At 38.8% G+C, this 13,752-nt stretch overlaps 1 protein-coding gene and 1 long non-coding RNA gene across 2 annotated transcripts; one reads left to right on the top strand and one right to left on the bottom strand.

Annotated features, from left to right (window-relative positions):
- The first annotated feature begins 1,782 nt into the window (after positions 1-1,782).
- LOC137733430 (uncharacterized) lies at positions 1,783-2,478 on the top strand. The gene is made up of 3 exons (XR_011068475.1): positions 1,783-1,967; positions 2,050-2,185; positions 2,276-2,478. It is a non-coding gene; the product is annotated as an uncharacterized lncRNA (long non-coding RNA).
- A 2,768-nt stretch (positions 2,479-5,246) lies between these two features.
- Positions 5,247-6,922, bottom strand: LOC137734855 (probable receptor-like protein kinase At5g24010). The gene has a single exon (XM_068474164.1). The coding sequence runs from the start codon at positions 6,918-6,920 to the stop codon at positions 5,418-5,420; it is 1,503 nt and encodes a 500-aa protein (XP_068330265.1). The 5' UTR covers positions 6,921-6,922; the 3' UTR covers positions 5,247-5,417.
- Between the last annotated feature and the right edge of the window lie 6,830 nt (positions 6,923-13,752).

Below are 13,752 nucleotides of genomic sequence, written 5' to 3'. Positions count from 1 at the left end.
GAATTGTTCTAGCTGAATGAGTAATTTGAATTTAACGTCCAAGGCGTTTTGGTGAAGTGGGGTACTTGGGTGTTCCTCTGGTGCCATGTAATATTCTAATATCCTAGTCAAGATAAACTCTGCGTTCCTTTTGCAATACGATCATCATTTCTTTGCGCCATGATCATATTCTGAAGTTCACATTCCACTTTAAATTTTCATTAGTTAATTCTACTTTTATATGTAACGGTTCTGTCTATATGTTAGTCATTGTGTATGCCTTTTTCCAGGCAAAACGCAAACAAGATTCAGACCTTCTGCTCCTAAATACGGAAAGAATCCCACTCTCTTAGAGAAGACCTGTGATTTGCTCAGAAATTTTCCAGAAAACTTTGATGTGGTTGTCAGTGTTGCAAGAAAAACTGATGGTCGACATTGGGCGGATTTACCGTCTGCTGCTGGGAGATCAACAGACTACTTTTTCTTCGCTTCTCTTGTTTTATGCTTTCTTTTGCCTGTTCATTTGAAACAACATTGCTTTACATTTGCAGTGTATAAAAGGTATATACATAGAACTATTGTAACAAGGATATTGATGCTATAGAGAAGTCTTACTTGCATCATTGTCATGCATGAATGTGAAATTTCAGTAATAAATAGACACAAGAAAAAAAAATCTCATTAGTCAATCTCATATTTTTAATATCTTTATCTGATGTTTACTTCAGAGACCATGGATGGAGTTTTTTATTTTTTTCCTTTAGAAAAAGAAAGCTTCCACAAATTACAGAAACTAGAAATTGATTATATTTTCTGTTATTCATTTTCTTTTAACCTTATTGTTCTGTGAACCAAATAAATTTTGACTTTAGGATCTTTGAACTTTCTTTGGATAGTTTTATACCATCGTAATTACCAATTTTCGCTACGTTATATCATGCGCTAGATATAGGATTGGCTGATTGAGCTGTGATTAATGTTTTACATTTGTTTAGTGTGCTGCTGTCAGATTTTAAATTATCAAGTTGTTATCTGCTTTCAATTTTCAGGTTGTTTGAGGAATGCTTCCAACGTAGATGGTACCGGACTGCTGCCTGCTATATACTTGTAAGATATTGAATAGACTGTTATTCTGCTTCAGTTTCTTATCTTTTCCCTTCCTTTTGACATAAGTTTTTCCTTGGAAAAATTACTTAGAATTTTCCACGGTATAATAATGAGTCTTGCACAGTTTTTTGTTATGAGTGAAAATGCGGTTTAAATGAAACAACCAATGCTTTATCAGATCTGCATTCACGTCTGTGTTCCAGAGTAGAAAATCTTGAAACTTACATGTTGCACTGTTATTACATATGAAGTATAGTTCTTGAAAAATCCGGTGTACCTGTGTTCTGGTTACAAAGTCTGTGCCCACTGCCTATACTTCCTGCAACACTTGCTAAATGTGAAAAACCAATCTGTATGGGAGAAAATGTAGTAAAAGATGGTCAACCTGTGATGCTTATGTATATTAATTCATATTATTTGAATTGCCCAGGTCATTGCAAAGGTTGAAGGTGCTGCAGTCAGTCAATATTGTGCCTTGCGTTTATTACAGGTAGTTGTCTGGTAATAGCTTCTTGTTTTAAAAGGATTTATTGAGTGAGTATCTCCATGTATTTTTTTTTTTTTTTTTTTTTTTTTCTTTTCAATGATAGATGTACCTTACAAGGGTTGTCAAACCTATGCAGGCAACACTTGATGAATCGTTATATGAACTCGCTGGGGAGCTGGTATCTATCTGGACAAGTTCCTGTGCTTCTTTTAGTTCAAGTGATGATGGTTGCAAAGGGGATAACAATAACTTTGTTTGACTCTTAGTTGAGGTTCTTGCTGACATCTGGAAGGGAATATGAACAGCCATCAACAGATTCAGACAGACTATCTCCCAAAATTTTGGGCTATTTCGGTTTCCGTTCTAACTTCAGAAAGCAGTCCTTGGATAAGAGGTTGGTGCACACTTATGTACTGTATCTCTCAAACCTGGTTTTTCAATATAATATAGACTCCCCAGGCATTCCTTTCGAGCAGCACCTCATTTAAGGAGCAGAACGCACATGTTGCTTCCGCGAAGAATATCGTAGAAGGCCATGCTAACCTTATGATGTCAGGCAAAGAGCTCTCAAAGCTAGTTGCATTTGTGAAAGGCGCTCAGTTTGATTTAGTGGTAAGATAAGCTTGCAGGTATCATTACTCGTTAGGATGATTTAGTTTTTGTAATCAAGTGATTCTAAGTTGTTCTAACAACTTATGCCAGGAATATCTTCAAAGAGAGAGAAATGGAAGTGCAAGGCTGGAGAATTTTGCTTCAGGGCTGGAATTAATAGGACAAAAGGCATCAGAATCTGAAAATCCCTTTATTCTAGTGTTCTTTCTTCTTTTTATTTATGTTAAGAAATTAAGCCACATTGTCACATCTTACAGAAGTTATTGCGTTTTGCCTTACTGAATGAACATGGTTCTCTTTTTCCAGCTCCAATTGGGTACATACCCGAGCCGGTTTGATGCAGAATTCCTTTTGGCATATCTGTGCTCTGTCAAGTTCAAAGAGTGGATTGTTGTCCTGGCCACTCTTTTAAGACGATCTGAGGTACAACACGGTTCATTTGTCAAGTCTATGCCATATGAGGAGCATACCAGCATCATTGTCATTTGCTTTGCTCATTTCATTCACTTCGACATCATACTTTTGTTCCTATGCTTGAGTTCCTTTAGTATGAGTCATGAACAAAATTCATCATAACAACTTGTTCTAGCGGTATAATACTCGTGCAGTCTTAAAGGGTTTAAGTCGTGACCATGGCATTACCCAGTTGATAGGTGCGGGGAGCCCAAGTTGACGTTGTCCTTTCTCCAGAAGTGTGTGATTTAAAGGGTACAATCCCTGGGTTGGAGTTTGAAGTCTATAATTCCATTGGCATGTAGGAAACACTTGGTATGGACAAGATTTGTATAGGCTTTGGCCCATGGCCAATGACAAGTGGTGCCGAGGTCAGGACTCAGGATGATGTTTTTGTGTGTGTCATGGTTTCGCCTAACCTTAAGCTAACATAAATCATGCTCTTAACTGACAAATTCACACATTTCCACATTTGAGCAAGGCATCTTTTTGTTCAATTCGATCTTTTCCAGCACGATATGCGGTTGTGGAAAGCATATAGCATCACCCTGCAGGTATTTATTGCTTAAAGTAGTGTTCACATTCGACCAAAAAACCAGCGTCTACATTCCTTGCCCTGTGTGTCTCTAGATTAATGTTGTCCTCTATTGATATATGCTTTTCAGTCACATCCCGCATTAACTGAATACCATGATCTTCTTGGAGATTTGACGAGAGACTGTCATGATGTCATCCACCACAACTTTTGAAGAGAAATGAGGTTATAGTTGGACCTGTAAGTTGACAACAAATTGGTGCTCGCTCAGTTGTTTTTCTCCCTGAACATTTCTGTTTGCAGAGTAATGAATGTCGATCCGATCATGTGAAGATCAATAGGCAACTGATTCACACTGGTGCGACATCGAAGGTCTACTCATATACAATTTTTATTTATTACAATAATCAAATTACCGGTCTCACTGGAATTAGATATTCTTGTACAAAAAATGATGGCTGGAAACTTCTGTTAGGGAGTTCTATGTGATGTCTTTGTTTGAGTTTTATGCAAGGTTCTAAAAAACACTAGACGCTAGTCGAGCGGCAGGCTGGGGCATAGTGCCTAGGCGGACTTCAATAAGAGTCACAACCTAGGCGGGTGGCTAGGTGGGTTTAGTTGGGCTAGGCAGATGGCTAGGCAAACGCCTAAGCAGGTCTAGGCACACTTTCTTCATTTTCAAACACCTAAAGACTAATCAGGGTGATGGTCAACCACCTAGACTAGGCAGGGATTTTTAAAATAGTGGTTTTATGTTTATTTTTTTCTTCCTTCGTCACGTTTTGTATAATTTCTTTTTAGGTAGTATTCTAAGGCTGTTTTATATGAGTTACATGAGCAATTTTTGCATTTTTTAAAGCAGATTTGTTTTCTCTCAACACTTTGCTTGGCGTTTGGTCTTGTATCTTGGGTGTCCAGAAACTTTAGTCTAAGTGCATGCTGGTTGGCGCCATCTTCAATTTTTTGTTCCAGCCTCAATATTAATATAATAATTTGAATCTACATACTCAGTCACTTCACATGTGGATCAATTTCTAAGATATGTAAGACAACGTCAATACTTACGATACCTTATGATGACTCATCAAACTCTTTTGTTCTTAATGATTTCTACTTGTTAAATCTAGAACTTGTCATTGTAGATTGCATGCTAGGAACTAACTTAAGTCGAAAACACCATTCTCTTAACATACTACGTAAGAGAGTAATAAGTTAAGTTCTAACAGTCAGCCAACTTAAGCATCTTCATCTAGAAATAATAGGAATTTGAATGAAACATAACATGTTTGCATGATTATTTGGCGGTAGATAGCACTTACTCTAACTCGTTTTCTTAATTTGTGAACTAAAATTTGTTTTCGTTATTTTATCATTGTCGTTGTTCTCTTTTTGTTGGATTTAATTAAAATAGCAAATCAACTCCAAAAATCTCAAAAATTTGTGTACTTCTGTGTGTATAGTGTCTGCATATAAAATTTCGTTGAATTTAGATAAGTATAAGTCTGTCTAATAATTATTTTTCGATGGCTGGTCAATAGGAACAACATCCTAGTTTTTGTCAAGTTTTAAGTAGTTAGGCAAAACAATTTTCTGCCAGAAAGATGCTACAATTGACAAATCCTAATGTTAATAAAGAAAATCATTAGAAAATTTGTGTGCTGCTTTGTGGTTTGCCCTATCAGATATAACCTAAAACAAATTCCTTATTATTTGCATAAATTACTAACAAGTAGGACTATTACTTTTAACAAATTATCCAAAAGATACAAAACTGAGACATGCATATTAACATGATAAAGTAATAAATACCTTATCAACAATTAAACCAAAAAATATCCAGTGCATACAAAATTATAAACCAAAACAAGAGTCGAATAAACTGCAAAAAGCTGTTGCAGTGAGAACTGAAAGTGTGACAAGCTACCCAACTGAGCAATCGCTGGGCCTCCGGTGTGTAACGTAGCACGAAATCGATACGACTTAGACTGCGGCATTATCTGGAAACGTTCTGAACGGCCTAACATGTTTTGTTGCTAGATTGTGAACGGGAGCCATTGATTTAGTAGAATCGTGTTAGAATATCTGACAAGAGTTCATTACTCATTAGATTGGCAAACGTGAAAGTTTTACATTACATACTGTTTCATACAACCTATCACCTATAGAATAACAATACAACATTCATTTTCAAACTCAAAACCTACAAAAACATCAGCTGGTAGTTATCGATCCTGTACTGCTGTTTTACTTAACCGAAAGCTGCGTGACTCCATGCTTGAGATTAACTTCTGAAACATCTGTGGGAAGTTTCGACCATCCCACGAATTCCTTCCCACTCATCCTCCTTCGTATGACCAGTGATATACTCAGCAGTAAACAGGCGGCTGCAACCAAAGGAACCGCCGCACCAACATTTCCACTTGGCCAGTTCCTCAAAACCCACCCGGCACAATGCTCACCATCAAGACTCCCCATTGAGTTATTCAACCTCATGATTTCAATGCCATTCAAAATCCCATCGATGGCATAAGGCACACTCATATTCGAAGGTCCTACACTTACTGACAGAACACCTGAATCCTCTCCATCAACCACAAAATCCGCATAGAACGGAGAAGCCAACATGTAATTCGCAGCCATAGACAAATCCAAATTCTCATATGCTAATTTCCCATTCACATAAACATTGAAATACAGCAATCCAATTGAAATACTAGCAATGTCACAAAAATGCAACCGAACAAGATACTTATATCCTCCAACGGCTGCAAAAACCCATGTCATATTGACATGCGGAATCAAAGCATTCGCACTATGAATCACCCGGGCCGTATTATACACATTATCGGGACCAACTTCCCTGCTAGGCCCTCCACCCTGATACTTAATCCGGCCACCAAAATACACCCTTTTCGACCCAGAATCCGATTCCAAATACTCATCATCAGTAACCCAAGTCCTCCACAGGGTATCATTACAAGGGGTGACTTTAGAACCTCCCACATTAACCCTATACACAACCTGAAGCGCTTGCTTAATTAGCCCATTAAAACCCTCAACTTTCTCATCACTCACAAACTTCGCTGTATCAGCAACGAGATCCTTCGGCGCAGAAATCACCTCAATCGCATTCACAAACGCAAAGTATGATTTTTTAGCAGGAACAAATTCGATTACAAGCTTTTTGGAATCGACCCAGATCAAGAACTCCATAACAACGGGGATTTTTGTAGCTCTAAAGTCGGTCAAAGTCACAAACCCATTGACCAAAACATGAAATTGAGCATCATTCCAATCCAATTTCAAAGAATTAAAGGTCTGGAAATGGAGGCGTACCAAATGGGTCCCTGGGTCGTGGATCTGGAACTCGTATTTCGACGGCTGCCGGAAAGCCCTGGCCGTGCTGTAGATTTGGGGCGAATTGGGAACTGGGTTTTCATTTCTGAGCGGGATTGAGCGAGTTGAGGAGGAGAGGGGCGAATCAGGGTTGGACGAGTCGGGAACGAAGCGGCGATTGTCGACGGTGGATTCCGCGGTGGAGCCGCAGTCGACTAGGTAGATGTCTATTGGAGCGAAGTGGGAGTGAGACAGGGTGGAAAGGGTAGAGAGAGAAAATAGCGAGAGAGAGAAAAGGAGCTTTCTGTACGGAAACTCCATGGGAGGGAGTCTGGAGAATTCAGAAATGGCGGAAGAGGAAGAGCGAGACTTGAGTTTCGGGGGCTGTGGGTCTGCTGTCCCAGATTCCATGTCTCCTTCGTGTCTCTTTGTTTAGTTTGTGACACGTGTTTTACAATTTAACCCCACAAAACACTGTTACTTTTTATAAAATAAATTAGCATATAGGCACACACAAAATGTATGAGAAAATTTTTTATTTTTGTTTTTGAAATACAAGGAGAGAGGAAGAGAATGATAGAGAATGTGAGATTGAAAAGTTTTTTTTTTTTTTTAATTAAAGATATATTAGGATTATATGTAGGTAAAACTTAAAAAAAAAAAAAGTAAAATTTAATTGTGTGAAATTACATTTATGCCCTATATTTCTTATTCATGTTCTATTTTAATTAAAAAGTTAAACTAGTAATTTCATAAATTTTTGACTTATAATAAGTGTTTTATTACGCATTAGAGATTATAAAAATTCAAAGAAATAAGAAAACCGCCGGGACCTGCCCCAAAACTCCTGATACCCACAATTTTTGCAGTTGAACTTTTCAGTGGTGACTGGTGATTTAGAAGTCATCGTACCGTTTCTCTCCCAGGTGCTTCTCTCCCTCTTGAAAGTTGCATAACATTGCTATCATGATTTGATCAGATCTGGAAAAAAATGCAAACTAAAAAATAAGAGCACCGCCGTTTTGCTCCCAATTGCAGAAATGTGTGGGCTCCGGCCACTGATCTTGCCGGTCTCTTTATTCACCAACACATCGTCGCCATCTTCTTCTTCAGTTTGTTTTTCGAATTTTTCTACTTTGCTCTTTGCTGGGTTTGCGATGGCGAGGTGGACAAGCACAGAAGTCGAATGGCTCTCTCTAAGGCTGGGTTGAGTTCTAAAAGGTTCGATTTTTTGCCAAAACTGAAATTTCGGTTTGGTTCAATTTTTTTTCGGTTTTTTCTTGGTTCGGTTTTTTTTTCCCCTCAAAAAAATGAAAATTTTTAAAATATGAAATTTTAACATTTCCAACACAATCATAACATAGGAGTTTGTTGAGTTGCCACAATGGGGAGTTGAGGTGGAATTGATTCACCAACAATGTCCTTCAAAAATAAGAGAAAAAATCATTACAATTAATTATTAAATAAATTGAAACATAAGAACCATAGAGAAAGTATAGAGATGACAACTTACTTGCGATAGTGTAGAAGTAGATGAGTTTATTTTTTTCACAGGAGCTATTTGATGATCTCATTGAATTTGAGCTTGAGCTTGAGGCCTTTGATGCACTTGACTTCATCTAATTAAGATACAAAACATAGAATTGGAAAGTAATCTGCAATTTCATAAAGCACTAATCCAATCAGTTTAACTAGTAGGGAAGCTTTTCATTTAGTTTATTATCTTTAAGGAAGGTTGTTATTCTAATTAATATCAAATCCACTTAAATTTTCAGACAGACAGAATACGTTATGAGACCCTGCCGCTTTGGATGAAATTCAATATCCAAGGAAATCGATAAAACTCAATATCCAAAGCCAATCTTCAAATTAATTAGAATAACAACCAAAGATGCAATCCTCCTCCCACTTCAATTAGTTTATTATCTTTAACGATGCAACCAGCAATTCTCCTCCCCCTTCTGTCGTGGGTCGACACCCAATTTTCCCAATTCAATAACCCTAATTTACCCAACAACCCCAATTTCTCCAATAACCCACATCGACACTCCCCACTCCCTTCATGGACTCGGAAAGGCTCACACTATACCGAGAAAACCCTAGAGTGAAAGCTGCAGAACCAAATCCAACATACCCAAAACAAATTGCAGAACCAAAATTTCTCACAAATTAATCAAACCTCAACTAATAGTCTAATAGTGTTCAGAAATGAAATTACCCAACCAAATCCAGCATACCCAAAACAAATTGTAAAACCCATGAAATTAAAAAGCTACATATCAGAACCAATGAAATTGAAAAAAAAAAATTCTGCAAAACGTAACGCATCATGGGAGTGAGAGACTAACCTTGCAAAAGAGGGAATTTGTGGGTTAGGACTCGAGACTCAAAACTGCGAGAGGAAGTCGTGGGTCGCGGGTCACGGGTCACGGGGGTGAAAGATTGAGAGTGAGACAGCGACGGCAAGATGTGAGAGTCTGAGACAGGTCGCAAGTCGCTAGGAAGGAAGAAGATGAAGTTGAAAAGCGGCTGAGCTAGGAAGGAGATGGTCCAAAGTGAGAATACAGAGGAGAGGGATAAGGGAAAAGGAATGGATCGATCTGTTTAGGGTTTCAAACTGAAGAAGTCACTACAAACTTGACTGAACGACGCCGTTTAAGGAAAAAAAATCATTAATTCATACTTAAATATAAAACGACGTCGTTTTGCCAATACTTTGGTTCAGCCCGGTTTCCGAACCCCAAAAACCAAACCGAACTGAACCAAATTCAGTTCGATCCGATTTTACAGTTTCAATTTTGTTTTTTTTGGTCTTGGTTCGGTTTTTGGTCAGGTTTTTTTTCGACTTTTGGTTTTTTGAACCCACCCCTAGCTCTCTCCATGCCTGGGGTTTTAGTTTTTATTTATTTATTAATTAGTTTTATGGGTAAATATCATTTTACTCCCTCATGTTTTGTGGTTTTCAACATTTAGTACATCAAGTTTTTTTTGTCCCAGAGTCATACCTAAAGTGTAAATTTTGGGACAGTCTCATACATCCATTAGTTAAACTGTTAAGTCTTCCGTTAACTGATGACATGGTGCCCACATGGACAATGACTAGGCGCCACGTGTTAATAAGGGTCCCCCGTGGATATTAAAAAATAAAAATAAAATTACAAAATTACAAAATTACAACAACAAAAAAAAATCTGTTCTTCCTCAACCCTCGACCGTCCCTCCTTTCTCAGCCTCCACCCATATGTGCAAATCCGTACTTGCGAGCTCTCTCTCTCTCTCTCTCTCTCTCCCATATGTGCAAATCCGTACTTGCGAGCTCTCACTCTCTCTCTCTCTCTCTCTCTCTCTCTCTCTCCGGTAAACCACATTCGAGCTTTCTTCACATACCATTTTCCCAATCCCTAATTTTTCCCCCAAATCACTTCCAGTTATGTAACCCCACCTTTCAATTCAACCTTCCCGTTGCCGATTCACCATCGTTAACCTTCGCAATGGCATCCATCGCTTACTAGGGTTTTCGAGATCTATCCCATCATTCTCCAAGAACACACTACACCACTACCTCACCAACCTAATCAAACCTCTGCATAGGGAACTGCCTAGGATTTCATAAATGCTGGGTCAGGTCTTGGGTATTCCGATCTAACCAGAAGCCCAATATCGACCCCTCTATCCCCGTTCGCAAATACCAGATGCAATTCTCTAGCTTGAAGCCTTCGTCGGCCGCCGTTAGGCCCTCGCAGTTGTTGTGCACAACCCTCACCGAGGAGATTCTAGGTGAGAGCGCAAGAGCCTGATCGTGCTGGTGTTGATCTCGCTTCTGAAGTCAACGACTATCGCCACCAGCGTCTCTTCTAATCCAGCCGCCATGGGGATTTCGCCATTTGAAGCCGGTTTAATCGCGCCCTTTTTACAGGTATCGAAATGGTTGCCCAGCAACGGGGAAGTGGATAAAGGTGGAACATTGTATGTGGACGATGTTGCTGAGGCCTCGCAACTAGGAGCGTGGGTACGGGTTGCAAATGAGAGAAGGGAGCGTGGGTACGAGTTGCATATGAGAGAAGAGAGGGTGGTGCAGGTGCAGAAGAGAGAAGGGAAGGAATGGGTGCGGGTTGCAGAAAAGAGAATGGAGGGAAAGGGTGCAGGGGAAAAGGTGGGTACGGATTTGCTCATCTCCTATGGCAGAGAGGATGTGCAAAGAAGGAGAAAGATGAGGGTTAGAGAGAGAAAGTGGAGATGGTGTGCAGAGAGGGTGTGCAGAGGAGGAGAGAAAGGAAGGTTAGAGAAGGGAGGGAGAAGAAGAAGATGTTCGAAAGAGAAGAACATTTTTTTTGTGTTGTAATTTTGTAATTTTTTTTAATATCCACGTGGGACCCTTATTGACACGTGGTGCCCAATCATTGTACACATGGGCACCACGTCATCAGTTAAGGAAAACTTAATAGTTTGACTAACAGATATATGAGACTATCCCAAAATTTACACTTTAGGTATGACTCTGGGACTTAAAAAAAATTTGATGTACTAAATGTTGAAAACCACAAAACATGAGGGTAGTAAACTAATATTTACCCTAGTTTCATTAAAACTTAATGGTGTCAGATGTTGGCGTCAAGTAAAAGATATGTGTCAAAAAATTAAAAAAGAAACACAAATGAGACATAGAGTCCGAGATAGCAAACCTGGAGCCAGTTTCGGATAGGTGTTTTTTGAGTGGTGGTAGAATCCGAGTCATTGGCAGGACCCATGCGCTCGGCGTTGATAGGTTAGACGTTTTGGGTCGAATTGTCCACATCGGATTAATAAGTGGTGATGTACAACTGTGTGTAATGTGTGTAGAGCCCTCTATAATTTTTATACCACATTTGTATTATCTTTTTAGTAGAAATAAGATCCACCAAACATAGTGTTGGTCTCATATTGCTTAAAGAAACGGTACAAATGTGATATAAAAAGGTAAGAATAACATTTTTGATGCCTATGTATGTGAACCAATTTTGAGTAGTACCAGACTTACTAGTAACGGTTCTTATTTTTACTAGAATGATAGTATAAATAGATGATAAGAATAATATTTTTAAGTTATTTTTGTTGACATCATTAATCATAAATATATGTACAACTTTCTTAAACAATATAGAGAAAAAACTCTAGTTGTCCAGAGAGAAAAACAAAGAAAATTTCTCCTTTAATTTTGGTCTTGAGATCAGTGATAGTCATTTTTTATCTATTTTCTCTTTTTCTTTTATCTTATTTCTTTTTCGTAACAAAATTAAAATGCTATAATTGTTGAAATAATTACGGTCTTTTGGGCTACACACATAGCCAAAACAAATATTTAGCTCATGTACACCTTTGATATGGGTTTCGGAGTTGTGAGGCGTGGAAGGAAGTTGAATTAATTGCATCAAGTTCGGGTTTAGATAGTAAGAAATTATGGGTTAAGCTGGTAATTTTATTCCTCTCTTCGAAAAATCAAGAGGATGTGGACAAGTGTCCCTGTTTTGTCCATTTAGTTTGATTCAGTTTGATAATTACTAAAAACTCATTAGTGTTGTAGTCCTATTAGATTAGGAATGCGATTATGTAAATCCTAGTGTATATAGGGATATCTTTAGAATATTCCCTTTAGTAGATATTATCCTATTAGAGTTGTAATCATATTAGGGTAAGAATTTAACCTATCCTACTACTATAAATAAAGGCACAGTGGGGTGATATAATAGACACCTTAGAATTACATCTCTCTCATCTCTCTTTCTTGTCGCCGGCCCTCTCCCTCTCTAGTCATGAATATAGTTTAGTAAATTAGACCTATAACACGTTATTAACATGCTCTTGCCAGAAGCTAAGCAACTGAAGGATCATAGGAGGAGGCTCTCTTCTACATAATCAAGGGCTTGATTGTTTTCTGCTAATCAAGTTCTTTTAAAATAAATTAAGATCTTGGAAATGACCTCGAAGCATGAAAACATTCCCCATAATGCATGAACGCCTTATATTTATATTTTCCTTGCAATTATATATATTGCATATGTGTTCATATATTTTGTCAATATATTTATATTTGTTCATGCAATATGCAATTATGCTATGTGAAATTTGTAAGTCAAAGCATCAAAATTAATTTAAAAGCAATTAGGGTTTTTAACCCTAGAATTCGAAAAGAAAAAAAATCTAGGATTTTTGCGGCATAAGCCACGACTCACCACCACTGAGCCCCATCACTGGCTAGCCACCCAGCCGCGTGGAAGACCTTGGGACGACATTGTTTGACGTTTGGACCACAAGGCAGCAGCCCTTTGGGCTTTGCTGCACACGCACGACACCCAGGCCTTCGGCTTAGTAAGGTTCTTTTATGGTTCTACAACCCCAGCCTACTTCCAAGAGGCTTGGAGCTCTCAATGGACTTGTTCACTGCATCCCAGGCCCACATACCAGCAGCCCTATGTTGTTGGGCCTCGTTCTATACTCTAAGCTTGCCTGCAGCAAACCCGTGTTGCTTGCTGGGCTTCGCCAACCCTCGGCCTAATCTGCCAATAGCTTTACAGTTGTTGGGTTTGTACTATCGCGACCCAAAAACCAAACCCCAACTTCGGATGGGCTTTGCGAGTACCAACCTGTAAGCCAGCACATGCTGGGCTTGGCCCCGTGCCATTTTGAGGCCCAAAACCAGTAGCCTAGCTGTTAGGTTCATTCCCAGAACCAGGCCGTAGCCTACAAGCATGATTGGGCTGCTGTTACAGCCAACCTGTGGCCTATTAAACCTCTTTAAGGCCTTGTCATGTACACGGCTTCTAGCCCATTGCGTTGGGCTCCCTTTTTTTCCGAATATAATGCTATTTTTTTTTTAGCATTTTACAGGTACCCTTATATATGAACTAGATGTTCATAACTAAATCGAACCTATAGTTTCAAATTTAGTGCCTTTGAAACCCAAATTTTCATTCAAAACTTACCACATGAAACCCGTAACTTTCATGCTTAAAATAAACCAATACATATCTATAAAACCAGAATGTTCTACAATGTATGTCTATGGTTTTCCATATGACTAACCATGCTTTTGTTGTGCCCTCTGTTTTAGGGACATGTCAAACTTGAACAAGCTCGATTTCACTGCTTTGGAAGTATATGGCAGAAACCACCTAAAGTGGGTTCAAGACGTGAAGCTCCATCTTACTGCAAAGAGCCTTCGAGCCACCATTGAGGAATCTACCGACGACCCAGTCAACGAAGCTCA

This window comes from Pyrus communis, chromosome 5 (assembly GCF_963583255.1).
Source record: "Pyrus communis chromosome 5, drPyrComm1.1, whole genome shotgun sequence".
NCBI lineage: Eukaryota > Viridiplantae > Streptophyta > Magnoliopsida > Rosales > Rosaceae > Pyrus > Pyrus communis.
This window is presented reverse-complemented; position numbering and strand designations above follow the sequence as displayed.